The following is a 13,529-nucleotide window of genomic DNA, read 5'->3' as shown; positions in this document are numbered from 1 at the left end:
GGTTGCAACGAAACACTAAGATGCATGTTTGGGGATATTCTTTATTTGACAGACCAGACCACTCTTGTGTGTTGGCGACATACGATATCGAGTATCTGATGCACCGGACAGCAACAACTTTAGGTAAGCGACTGCTTGGGTGATTCTCATGGGTCAACTACCATGTCACCAATTAACAACCTATTGCAATGCAAACCGCATAAATCATCCTCCAACTGACTAGAGAACATATACAACATGCATACTTGAGCATAGACATACTTATTACTACATCTACACGCCACTCTCGTTAGTGCCTGTATCTTTGGCACCCGCCAGCTGGTTTACCAGCCTTCCTTCGGTCTCCAGATAACCGTCATACACTGACTGGCCATCGAAGTCGTCCTGCGCCATCTGCACTAGTCCTGCCGCTGATCCTCCTGGGTGATCCTGCGACTTCTCGGGAGGTTCGGCACTCTCGGGTGGAGGAGCTTCGCCCGTTTTCTCCTCCGCCGCTTGTCTTTCAGCCCGTTTCTTCGCCTGGATCTCTTGTCTGGTCGTCTCGCGTTTAAACAGGTTCTCTAACATTTGCTGTTCGTCCCCGTCTAACTGCGACAGCACTAGAGGAATCTCCAGCAAGTGCAGGTTTCCCGAATTGTCACTGACTGACAGAACTTGTCGGCGTCCAAGTTTTTTGATGTTCAGGCTTGTCACCTCCACACCCGACAGGTTCTGTGACAGCAAAGGCTCCTGTGCTCGGTCCAGCATGTCCCAGACCTCGACCGAGCCATCCTGACGGCCGATGAAGAACATCGAAGGGCGTGAGAGCGACCACGCGCCGCTGGTCCGACGAGCGGGAGCTTCAGCTGACACCATTAGTGGCTCCCACTTGATACCCACTTTCCAGACGGCGAATCGAAAACCACCGACTGTGAGCACCATGTCATCGAAAAACGGCGAGATGCAAATGGACCTGATAGGAGCAGCGTGTACCTGCTGTTCATGCAGCTCGCACAGCACGGTCCTGTTCGTGTCCGAGTCTCGTCTCACTCGGAGATCGGTGAAGAGCACGTCTCCCGCCTGGGTCCCAGCATATATGCTGACTGGGCTTTTCGTCACGTCGTCTGCCATCTCTGGTGCTGTAGTCTTCGTCTTTTCTCCAGACTCTTCTACTTCCCCGCCACCCTTCGAATCTTTCTTCGCGTTTTTCAGGCGAAACTGGCATATACTGTATGGGATCCCAGCTGCACGACTGGGAAGGAAGATGCGGATGACAGGACGCCAGTTGTGGTTGAGAAGCTGCCATCGATCCTTATCATGGCTTTCTGCTTCTGGTGCCGCGCCCCTGCGTGGCTTTTGTGGTGTGATGTCCCACACTAAGAAGTGGTCATCGCCAGCGCAGGATATGATCTGGTGACACTCTTCTTCTTCAGGTTTGACAGAGTCTTCGGTCACCCTTCCCTGTCTGTCCACGACATAGGGAGGCAAAAGCCACTGCAGGTCTGTCACGCAAGATGAGTGCCCGAAGTCGATGTGCGTAGAGGCCACCGGCTGCACGACGGGAATTTTTCCCTCGTTGTCTTCCACTAACGAACTGAGAAATGACAGTTTCTTCATCTGGATTGAGCTTTCGGTCATCGCCAGTCTACCGTAGTACTGAGTGAGGTCCCATATCACGATGCGCCCGCTGATACAACCACCGGCCACAATGTTCGGATTGACTGGGTTGAATCGGAAGACAAAGCAGTCGTCAGGCGATTCCAGCAGCAGACGTGGGTGGATGGGGTCCTGATAGTTCCACATGAGAACGAGTGACGGCACCATCATTATCCGAGACATGTTCCTCAGTCTGACATCGTAGGACATCTGCTCCACGCAGCTTACTCCCACCAGCCCTGGGATCGTCGCATGCCAATCTTCGCATATGATCTGTTTGTCCTTGCTGTAATGCAGATCCTGAAATGACTGGTACTCTTTCAAGTATGTTTCCTGGCGTTCTGACATCATTGACTTGCCGGGATTCAGCTGTTCCCAGTCATTGCGGAAGACATTGATGATTTCGTTCTGTTGCAACGCCGCTTCCATCGCAGGAGTGACATCCTTCACGAAACGGCCCATGCGATCTGACTCCATCACGTCTCCCTTGTCCTCTTCGGTCAGTTCCCGCGGCACATATTGAGACCACTGGTTGAGGGGCCTACGGTAGTCAGTCTGTATCATTTTTACCTCCTCTTGAGGCACGGCTTGTGTTCCCTTGTCGAGCTCCTTCCGGCAGACAACGTTTCTCCGTTCATAGTTCGGCAAACACTCCTGATATGTGTCTTTACCAGCGTCAGTGTCACGGTTGCTGAAGATGCATTTCTCAGAGAAGTATCGGCGGGGCTTCATAATGGAGAGTTTGAGTTTTGGCCGAGATTCGATCACGTTTTCGTCCGTGACTTCGACGTCACTGCCAAGGTTTTGCCATGGCTTTGGCTCCGGGGGAATGTATGGGATGTCTGGGAGCGCGAACGGATCTTCCTCCTCTTCTTCGGCGTCAGGGGGGAACAAGATGCTTTCTTTCGCTTCCTCAGTGACACAAACATAGAAGTTCTCGCCAAAGACAAAGTCAGCGTCATAAACAACTAGAATCTCGTCTCCTGGATACCCCGATACAAGTTCATTGATGGGGTGAAAGTCTGAAATCGCTTTCCTGGTGCTTAGGTCTTCAAGGATTGCACTTTTGCTAAGCACAGCATTGGGCGACTCCTTTGAGACATTAACATCTGCCAAAATGTTGAAAATTTGTTGAGTTTGCGTGGTGAAAAATAAAGGGACGATACCAGGTGGCGGTTCAGGGACTTCCTTCTTCTCCTTCGGCTCTTCTTGCGGTATTTCTTGCACAGGTTCCTCAGCGGTTTTTGCCTTGCCTTTTTTGCCTTTCCCTTTCGTTTTTTTCTTGTTCGGGGAGTTACCGGGACTCTTCTTTTTCCCAGCCATGTTGAGAGCTGGTCCTGTAAAAATTATCAAACGTATCGATTAGCCTCGGCTACCGTGATTGTGCATTATTCATACGCGAGCAAGATCAAAGTTTTAGTAAAACAATTGAGGATCGAGCGAGCGCGGCCGGCAACGAACTGATCTGTGGTTGACACCTCCTAGCTCAGGGATTGGAGCCTCCCCAGTTCCCGGGCAGTTTTTTTGTGATTTCTCGATAAGCATCAGAGATGGATTACATTTTGCACATGACTTTTGCATGCCAGATCTTTTGGCGTCAGCTGAGTTATCAGATCAGGTCAGGTCACTGATGCAACTGCAGTGATACCTACGTCATGCCTGAACCTCTGCACGATCCAATAATATCGCAACTTCGCAACCTGGCTCTTATTACCGGGGAACCTTTCACAGGGAGATGAGGGAACATACTCTCGCTCGAGCATTCCAACTTGCATTTCCCGGATTTTTATGGGGTTCGCCTTACTCAGGTTGACCACGTAATATCATTATAGCTCAAATGTGGGGATCGAGAATACGGAGCCCGCTTCTTTGGCGCCGAAACAAAGGGGTGTGCATTTTGCGTTCCCCGGTTTATATAGCCTGGTGTTCCCCCTCCCCAATCCTAAAACCATAACGTAGCACCTGTCCTACGAAATTTTCCTTGGCCATGAGCATGGCAAAGCTGTAGTAATTTTGAACCGCGGTATAGGGAACTTGAACTAAAAGTAAAGTTGCCGCTAGTTTCCTGACTTTGACTCACCTTGCTTTTACTCTCCTCTAGAATCAACTTCAAGCTTCCTACACGCTTTGCCTTGGTTCGCGGTTTTTCTGTCTCGAAGTGAACGACTTCATCGTGGCTACTTTATCAATACCTACCTAAAGCGCCAGGCCATCCCTCGGCCATCCCCTGTTATTTACTGAATAGCCTTGACCAGCCTTGACAAACCTAAATGCAAACCTAAATGTAAATCATCAAATCAAATCATCAAGTAAATCAAAATCATCAAATGTAAACAATCACATTCTCGAGATATGCAGTTGTCATGGCAACGGTGTAGTTTTTCCTCATTATTTGCTTTTACTTGACTTTCTGAACTCTTAATCAAAAACAAATTATTTTACAAATTCATGCGACAGTCATTCAGTTTAGGGCCTGAATGAAATTGCAACGCTCTAGCTCGCTGTGAACAAATATTGGTTTTTAGAATATGATAATGGAGGATGAAGGCTTTTGTTCCGGCGCTACTGGATATGGAATCCTGGATATGGACTCCGCGATTTGGTAACAATTTCAGAAGACAAAAAGCTCGCAGAGCGGACGATTGTGAACTATGATGGTGTTTGTGTGTTAGAGCGCAGGGCCATAAGTGTTTTTATCTGTGTATGGTTTCATTGTATAGGTATAAGCCACGCGCATATAGGGCCTTGGCCACGCGCCAACAGGCAACAATTTCTTATTCCAACATTGGCTTTCTTGGAAATGTTGAGTCACAAAATTCAATAATTTCTGAAAAGGGGATGTCAGTGTTGGTAACCCAGTTCAGTTTTTTATGCATCAGGACAATTGTTTGTAGTTTTGTCATTTTACTGAATGGGATGATTTGGATTGGTAAATCAGGCGGGGAAACTGTGGTCAAATCTTCCATTTTTGGAAGCCTTCCATTTTTGGAAGGATTTTCCATACTTGGGTACGCATCTTCCAAAAATGGGTACGCTGACGACGACGTCATCGTACCCAAATATAGAAAATGTTGAGCATATGTTGCAACTTACTGATTTCCGCCGAACATGAGGCAAATGCGACTATTGCCCCTGGTCGCTTTCAATTCGCCATAGATAAGTGTACATAATCTAGCGTGGATATCTAAATCCTAGCGTGGATGTATTTTATGTAATTTTTCGTAATTTAACGATGGTTTTATAAGACTTTATGAAACATTTTGTAAGCATAAAGCATCAAAAAACGAGAAGTAAATGTCTTTAAAAGTACTTAAGTGATGGGCCATGCTTGTTTGATACCGCCAACTTTGTTTACAGTGCGGAATCCCGGGAGGGTAGTGGCGAGAAAAATATGTTTGTTGCTGTTTTCTGCATTAATTAGGATATTGCGTGGTTGATTTAAAATTTTTAAGGCTTTTGCCAAACATTTGGGTGGAGGTCTCGTCATTTTTTCAAGGTTTTCCCGGAATATGGGACGAATTAAGTAGGCGTTGGTGCGCCGTTTTTCGTGTTACTTTCTATGGAAGGAGCATGAATCTTCAATTTATATGAGGGATAGTAAGTTAAATTTAAACCATTTTTTGTCAGGACTATAGCTATGTTCCTCCTGGTTGGTTATTGACCAGCTGTTTTCTCTTCTGAATTTCCATGTATCCTCTAGAAGTAGAAAAAGAGAGCAGTGCACCAGAACACCATGCTATTAGCGCTGTTCGGCAGCCGGCTATTTTGTGTGCAGGGTATGACGTATTTCGCGAGCCGACGTCACAGGCGGTGACGTCGGCTCGCGCGCGAGCCGAGCGCCAACGACAAACTAACGGGAACCCTCGGACACCCTCGGGGCATAAACCGCGGAGCAGCATATTGAGCGAGTCTTATAAGGAAAATTCATATATTTTCGTTTCTCAAATGATAATCAGGGTGTCTCTTACCTTTTTACATATCATTTAGGCTTACCTAACACTTCAGTTGCCAGATATCTGCAATTTATTCAAGCGAAGGTATTTTCAGTAAATATCAATGGTATAGACCGAAATCTTTTGAATAAAAACTCCAACCAACAGAAATAAAAATAACTTAATTTATTCCAACCATTTCCTCCAAATAAACAACATAAAAACTCACTTTTACACACATCATTCATAATAAAGCATACTAACACGCCGCTTTTGACAATTGCGGCGTCGAGTGGCGCGCTGCTAGCGCTCTTTTTCGATCGCAGAGACCCTGCACGCGCGCGAGCACACTACGTCACGTCCGGGGGGCACAGGTATATGAAAAATCGCAGTGACGTAACACTTTTCTCGCTTCTCATTGGTCAATAGCCCGTTGCCGGGGTAACGTGCACGTATGTGAGCGCGGGCAAGAGTACTAGCCGGCCGCCGATCAGGGCTATTATTATATCACTATGTATGATGACATAGCATGCCTGTATTACCAACACTAGCACTGCTGCTTCTTCTTATATCAGTGATCATAAATGGCAAAATCATCTATTAATGTTACCTACACATTTAAAGAGGCCGTAACTTAAATCAAAGGATGAGAAACACCGTTGGGAACACTGAGATTAGGCCTTCCAATTTTGGAAGCCTTCCATTTTTTTTTTAAATGCATACCCATTTATGGAAGGTCCTACCAAGAATGAAATGCTTCCAAGAATGGAAGATTTGACCACAGTTTCCCCCACTGAAATGGTGCAATGCAATGTTGGCTCCAGTAGCGGCGGAACACCTTCAATTAAGGGGGGCACTGCCGACATTTGGTCCCATTCTTTCCATGCAATGCCCACATAAGGCTAATGTTAAAATGCTGAAATCAAAGGGGGGCACCCGGCACGGTGCCCCGGTGCTCTCCCCGTTCCGCCGCCTATGGTTGGCTCAACATATTGCCTCAAATATTGACAATGAAAGTGCTTAACTTAAATATGCATGTTAAAAGATGCAAGATATTTATGCACATCTTATTTGTAACTGGTTAATATATTTTCAATCATTTTTACAGGCTTAAACATCTCAAGCAACTCAAAAGTGTGTGGAAGTAAAGTCCGTTTTTCCCTGGACCATCAAAAGCAAAATGGATGCCGACAAGATAGCAAAATATGAAGAGTTTCTCAATGATGTCCTCAAGCAAGACCTAAAGTAAGTGGTGATGTAGTAACGTTTAAAGGGGGAAAAGGGGAATTTCCCCCTTCAAAAATTCCGCTCTCCCTTTCAAATTGTGCGTGAACGGCTAGGGAGGGAAGGGGGAATTTCCCCCTTTCAAATTTATTTTTGAGCCCATTTTCAATCAATTCGCTACTCAGATTCTATAATCATCGTTGATCAGACTCTAGTCATCAATCAACGTTGCTGGCGCTTAGATAATTTTCAATTTGAGGTTCCATCCAGCCATTTTACGTTCAGTGCAGCGGGAACTCCAGATTTGACCCGATACCGATCGGATGGTCGGTGGGACCGTCTTTTTCTTGTCTCTTCCGTCTCTTCGCAATCACTGACATATCGCTACAGGCGTCGGCGTAGAAACCGGTGGGGGACGGGGGTCATGACCTCTCCGAACCAAGGGTCTTCCTTCGAACCAGAGTCCTTCAATCGGTCTTGGCCTAGCAAAAATAGTCACGTGTTACCTCTCTCTATTTAGAAAGGCGCTACTTGATGTTTGGCCATGGTAATAGGTTGATACTACTGATTGACATTTGCTAGGGCGCAGTCAAGTTGGGACCTCCCCCGCCCCTTGCCGCCAGGGTAGGTACCTACATGCGTATATTTTTTAGCTAATTCATTTTTTGGCAACCTAACAATATAAAGTGGCCAGAATCCGGGGAGTGAGTAGGATTTGGGGGTAGGTAAGGTTCTGTAGGCGCCATCCTAACCAAAACCTAATGGCATTAGGGCCCTGTTTCACCGGTGATAGCAGCATGCGACTATCAAATTGCGCGAGCTGACGTAATGTGATGAGGTCACACTAATGACGTTTCGTGTAATCCGTGAGCTGCGTTTGGAACAGAGTTGCCGTCTCGTTGCATTGCGTTTGATACATTTGTTTGATCGCACGGCCGTGAAGATGTTAGCAGCAATATTTGATGACATCACACAGATTGACGGCGTCATAGTTTGTTGATGTTTCCATGGAAACCCAATTCGACACGTGTGATAGCAGCGTGCTGCTATCACCGGTGAAACAGGGCCAGGGCCCCCCTTTCAGATGCCCCTGGACCCGCCCTTGCCCTGAACTTGATTCCCCTCTCGACTTTTCCTGTAAAAGTAACCCTGGATGTATTAATCATTATAGCTTAATTCTGCCCAGTGCCCTTACCATTAACCCATACCGGACCAGTGGGTGCTCATGAACACCCTGCATTTTTTTGCAGCTCAGTAGGCAGAACTATGGTCATGAGTGCCCAAATATAGGAACGTTCCCATTTTTTGGGGAATGGAGTTCCCAAATATGGGAATGGGCATTCCCAATTATGGGAACAAAAGGCAATTAAAATACAAGTCCTATTACATTAACCGTGCAATTTTAAGGAAAATGAAGCATTTTTACATTTTGACGTCAAGTATAATAATTTTTGCCTGGTCATGAAGTTTCATATTAGGGACACCAGCGCTCTATTGCATCTATTATGTCTGGCAGGACTTTGCTCGATCATCGTGATGCAGTTTATGAAGATATTGCCCATCATCTCGAACTGAGAAACACTATCAACACTCTGCAGAAGGCCCAGGCTGACAAAAAGCCGCTGAAGACAAAGGTGGACCTCGGCTGCAACTTTTACTGCTCTGCTAAAGTGTAAGTGCCATAACGAAACTGAAATTAAGGAATTTTGTGATACCATGTTATGCTCTTATAAATTAGCAGCATAAACTGATGAAAATGGCTTGAGTTCGTTTTTAGTTTGGCCCTCATTATAACACCTTTTTGGGACATAGCTGAGAGACTTGCTTATAGAATGACTGAGAAAGCTGGTTAGCTCACATGGTATTGAAGAGGTGAGTGGTATTGTGAAGGTGTCTTTTCAACGCCGACAAGATACCACATTGTTAAACGCCTTGCGATCGATAAATGAGCTCAATTATTATCCCCGACCAGTCATATGTTGATATGGGACTGTGCTTTTTGGCAAATACTAAATTTATTGGGCAACTAGACTCATATAAAAAATAATTTTGGAATGTTTTAGCCATTAAATCCTAGTATTGTGCGCTAACCAGTTTTCTAAGTAATTTACCCGGCCATTCGCGTGCTCTGCTCATTAGCATAACAGTGAGGGTCGTGCATAAAAAACGGACTAAAGTCACTCCCGATTTCCCATTAGTTGTGTTCTTGCGAAATCTCCGCCGTTTTCTTGCCTCCAGCCTGTCTGAAAGCCTCCCTGCTGTCTCACACTGCCCATTTGTCTCTTCCAGGGATGACCCGTCGCGAATTTTCGTCCGCATCGGGTTCGGCTTTTACCTGGAGATGACGCTGTCGGAGGCACTGGAGCACGTGGCGCGCCGAGTCTCCACACTCGAGGAGCGCGCCAAAAGTCTCGGCCGGGACGCGGTGGCTGTGCGCGCCAAAATTGACATGGTGCTGGAGGCGCTACGAGAGCTGCAGGGCATTCAGCGAGCGCCCGAGGCGGCCCGGTGACGGCGGAACAACCGGTCAGAGGAGGGGGAGAGGGAACTGCTAGCTGGATTTGATGTCACGGGGGGGGGGGCATGAATATTTTAGTGTTGAATACATGCGATATCATTTTGTTATTACTTGTTATTACTTTGTTATTACTTTTTGTTATTACTTTTTACTATTAAAACATACCGAAGTGCTCCGACACGCGGGATTATGCATGCCCTGAGTGAGTATCATTAAGTATCGGAAGGTGAAATTATTAGAGATGATGAACCGGGATCAGACGGTACCGGACACCGTTCGGAATCAGCTCTGCTGGGTTTGTTCTTTACTGGCCCGGCAGCTTTGTCAGCTGGCTAACTGATACAGACCGCTGCACTGAGAGGCTGAGTTACAGTCTTTATCGCTGCGCCGGCCGCCGGTGCTGCCACCTGTCGGTTGGATGGGAGTGGGCTGGGTGGAGGTGCGGCGGGCATGGCCAGTCGCCGGTTGCCGTGCTTCGGAGGAGCTCATGGCGGGAGCGGTGGAACGACGCTGACGGTAAATAGTGGACGCCCGCCGGGTTCATAATTCGCGTCCCTGTGCCACAGATGTTAGAAAGGGATATCAAAACGAGTCATTCAGCGCAATGCGTTTGTAATTTATAAAGTGGCTTGAGAAGTCAGCATGTGCATTGCTACGTTTGTTAGACCCGTGTTTGGTTTTGTGCAATGGTTGCTTTGTGCTAGAGACCGAAGCACGATCCTAGTGAAGGGACAGTGGGGCAGCGCCACCAGCGTAGCTAGAGCGCTGGAAATAGATACTCCAGTCCATGCCTTCCAGCTCAAATGAGATGACACTTTGCTAGAATTTCGAATCCGGATTTCAAAGGAAGTTATTGCAGCCTATGCCTTGTCGAATGATGTGCTTTCGATCACAATTATTCCTATTGTTGTGTAGAGATGTGCGCTTGAATGGAAAATGGCGGCTGGCTTTTACATGATATGTAATAACTTACGAGTCCATTAGCTTACGAATAATGTGTTCAATATTAATTTGATTATAACCATTTTACTATCACCACTGAAATGATGAAAATTTGGTGGTTTGCGAGCAATTTAGGCCGATTCATACTTGACAGGCAAACTCTAACACTAAAACACGTTAAAGAAAACCAAACAACCATTTATTCTAGCTTAGTCATCGATCAACACAGACTTGCCATTCCTTCCCGTCCCTAGCACTCCCGACCCCACCCCTCCTCTTCTCTCCTGTACTCTACCCGCGACCCGCTCTGCTGGACGCCGGCAGCCCCCGCGGCCAGCGACGCAACTAGATAAGCTCTGCTAGCGCCGAAAATGCCACTTCGCCGACTGCAGTTTGGGCTTGGCGTACCAAGTTTAACCGCAATCGGTCTAGTTGTTCTCAAGATCTCGAAGCGACCCATGCACGTATTTACGCACGTGCGCTAGCCGTGTCACATGGAAATGCGTTGCTCGGTGGGTGCCTAGTGCCTACCCTCACGTCAGGTTTCAGCGCAATTGGACCATTAATTGCCGAGTTATTGAAACGGTAACAAATTTGCTCCCTCTTAATTTGGCACGTGGCACGTGCAGTGGGGGTCACCCATATGCATTGAGAGTTCTCCTCGATGCTTGATAGAAAGGGTGCAACTACTTGGCAATCGCTCTACAAAAAAGTCGATCGGCCTTGCGGTCGCCCAGATATGTGCCTCTCAAAAGTGCTACTTCAGCAGAACAACTTGTATACCCATGACTTTTCACGTGGCACGTGCCGCGAGTCACGACGATTACGTAGAGGCATCAAGAGTAGCCAATTACGGAGTAGAACCGCAGGTAAATCGTCCCAGGGGCTGCTGAGATAAAGGCCTCTCAAAGGCTTTACAGGCCAGGCCGGGTCGCTCATACTGAGATTTTCGCGTACCTATATTGGAACGACTCGCTTCGCGCACGCTGGTAATAACTATGGCCTTTATAGTACGAGAAAGCCTCACTTGAAAACGTTTTCTATCACGTCATTGCATCATCCTTTCCCTGCAGTATCGCTCAATCCAAACCATTGCCTTCATTTCATACAGTCACGAAGTCTCACTTTGTGACGTTTTCTATCACGTTAATGTCTGGTTCTTTCCGTGCAATATCATTAAATCCAACCTCCTCTAACACCGATCACTGCTTTCGCACGCCCCTGGAACCTGCCGCTAATGTTGACGACGTCCTCTGGATAAGTCGACCGTGCTGGATGACGATAACGAAAGCGATTCTCAGGAATTCGAAATGCTTGTGGGACTGTTTGTTAGACTCTCTTAGAACGTCCCAGGGATAATCTATACGGGGTGTCACGAATTTGACGCATCTGCCCGGCCAGTGGCGCTCCTCCCAGGTGGCGGTTGCATGCCACCATCCCCGGCGATGGTTACTGCAGCCTGCCACCGCTGCTGGTGGCGGGCGCGGGCGTGGCTGGCGCGCCAGCCGCCGGAGCTGCTCGTGCTGCGCCTGCTGCTGCTGGTGCTGACCGTCAGCTGCATCCCGACCCGGTTCCCGAGCCTCTACTACGAGTACATTCCTGCTGAGCGTCTGACGGCGGAGCTGCTGCCGCCGCCCCGGCCGGCGGACGGCCAGCCGCCGCTCTGCGCGCCGCCCTCGCCGCTGCCGGCAGAGTTCCCGGTGGATCAGAGCCCGGCCACGGACAGTGAGGTAGCGGCATTGGCAGTCGGAGCGCCCGTCAACTGCACGCCGCACCACCGCGTAGCCGTGGTAGTGCCGTACAGGGCGCGCGCCGACCAGCTGCGCATCTTTCTGCGACACATGCACCCGTTCCTGCGCGCTCAGCGGCTCGACTACTCCATCTACGTGGTGGAGCAGACGTTCCGTTTTCCGTTTAACCGCGGCAAATTGCTCAACATCGGCGTGGCCGAGGCGGTGGCCGCGTCCGGCGTCGACTGTGTGGTGCTTCACGATGTGGATCTGCTCCCGGAGAACCTGGGCAACGTGTACGCGTGCGGCGCGCGGCCGCGCCACCTGTCCGTGCTGGTCAGCAGCCTGCGCTACCAGCTCCCCTACTCGATGCTGGCCGGCGGCGTGCTGGCCATCACCGTCGAGGCGTTCCGGAAGGCGAACGGCTTCTCGAACCTCTACTTTGGCTGGGGCGCCGAGGACGACGACCTCGCTGAGCGGCTGGTGGTGGCCGAGCTGCGTCTGACGCGGCCCGACCCGCGCGTCAGCCGCTACACCATGCTGGAGCACCGGCACGAGACGCCCAGCGAGGACCGCATACACCTGCTGCGCGAGGCACGGCAGCGCGCAGCGCTGGACGGCCTCAACAGTCTGCGGTACACGGTGCTGGCCCGGGAGGACAGGCGCACGCACCACTGGATTCGCGTCGAAGTTTGATCGCACGTCTTTCGGGAGGGGGACGGACAGGTGCACCACGCGGGGTGTTCTCACTCAGTAAAATGACTTCGATATGAATGAGTTTTATATTAGGCGTGCTGCTACGTTGTCACGAATAACACGTGATATGCCCTGTCTAGGTGAAGGGATTTGAAGCTTGGCGAGGCTTCAGGATAACCAGCTTACGGATTGTGAAGAGCTTAGCTCCTGTGCACTGTCATTTGTTATGTTGAATTGAGTCAATGTAGGTAGGTACCTTATACCTGCGAGTAGGGTGGCCCAGCAACGTGTTTTTCACCTGCAGGAGAGTTATATGCTATTGTGATACATGGCGTGGAGCTTGTGCCTTAACCTTTAGATGATATCACGCAACAGTGAGCTTTCGGTGAACTGCCTCACCTATGAGGGATGTTTGAGAGGCCCTTATGAGTGACCTCGAACCCCTTGAGTCGTACAAAGAACCGTACAAACTGTGCTCCTCTGCAGCTCAGTCAGAGACAGTATGGATAGGCATTTGTGATCCGACACGTGTGTGAATTGTTAGTCATTTTAAGGAGTTTGTCACCACTCACCAGCCTTTTATTGTATACCTTCAGCCGAGAGTGACCGTTTACTGAGGGTTGCATCTTAGGTTCTGGGTAGTCTCGGCTGAGGCCTGAGCGCCAGGCTTCACTGACTAACTCTCAAATCACCCGCAAGTGCAAACATGAGTGCATCTTGAATATAGGATCGCCAAGCGACTCCGAAATAAACGGAGCCCAGCGGCTGTTATCAACCAAGGTAATATTCGTTTTTAACTGCCGAATAATTGCACCGGATACTGTTCATTGACATGATCGGCCACACGACACA

General features: G+C 48.7%; 3 protein-coding genes across 4 annotated transcripts; 2 read left to right on the top strand and 1 right to left on the bottom strand.

Moving 5' to 3' along the window:
- Positions 1 to 21: 21 nt before the first annotated feature.
- On the bottom strand, positions 22 to 2,971 carry LOC122394517 (dynein axonemal intermediate chain 3-like). Its single transcript, XM_043391433.1, has one exon. The coding sequence runs from the start codon at positions 2,956 to 2,958 to the stop codon at positions 274 to 276; it is 2,685 nt and encodes an 894-aa protein (XP_043247368.1). The 5' UTR covers positions 2,959 to 2,971; the 3' UTR covers positions 22 to 273.
- Positions 2,972 to 6,659: 3,688 nt separating this feature from the next.
- Positions 6,660 to 9,416, top strand: LOC122394508 (protein UXT-like). Its single transcript, XM_043391421.1, has 3 exons — positions 6,660 to 6,812; positions 8,308 to 8,463; positions 9,081 to 9,416. Exons 1-3 carry the CDS (start codon positions 6,748 to 6,750, stop codon positions 9,301 to 9,303), a joined length of 444 nt encoding a protein of 147 aa, XP_043247356.1. The 5' UTR covers positions 6,660 to 6,747; the 3' UTR covers positions 9,304 to 9,416.
- A 40-nt stretch (positions 9,417 to 9,456) lies between these two features.
- LOC122394497 (beta-1,4-galactosyltransferase 3-like) lies at positions 9,457 to 13,457 on the top strand. 2 transcript variants are annotated; one of them, XM_043391401.1, is made up of 2 exons: positions 9,457 to 9,825; positions 11,653 to 13,457. In XM_043391401.1, exon 2 carries the CDS (start codon positions 11,679 to 11,681, stop codon positions 12,675 to 12,677), a length of 999 nt encoding a protein of 332 aa, XP_043247336.1. In that variant the 5' UTR covers positions 9,457 to 9,825; positions 11,653 to 11,678; the 3' UTR covers positions 12,678 to 13,457. The 2 variants fall into 2 exon arrangements, with proteins under 2 accessions (XP_043247336.1, XP_043247345.1); XM_043391410.1 differs by having other exon boundaries at positions 9,458 to 9,825; positions 11,668 to 13,457.
- The last annotated feature ends 72 nt before the right edge of the window (positions 13,458 to 13,529 follow it).

This window comes from Amphibalanus amphitrite, unplaced genomic scaffold, assembly GCF_019059575.1.
Source record: "Amphibalanus amphitrite isolate SeventyFive unplaced genomic scaffold, NRLGWU_Aamphi_draft 000025F_arrow, whole genome shotgun sequence".
NCBI lineage: Eukaryota > Metazoa > Arthropoda > Thecostraca > Balanomorpha > Balanidae > Amphibalanus > Amphibalanus amphitrite.
The sequence above is the reverse complement of the archived record's forward strand: the minus strand, read 5'-3'. Positions and strand labels throughout refer to the sequence as shown.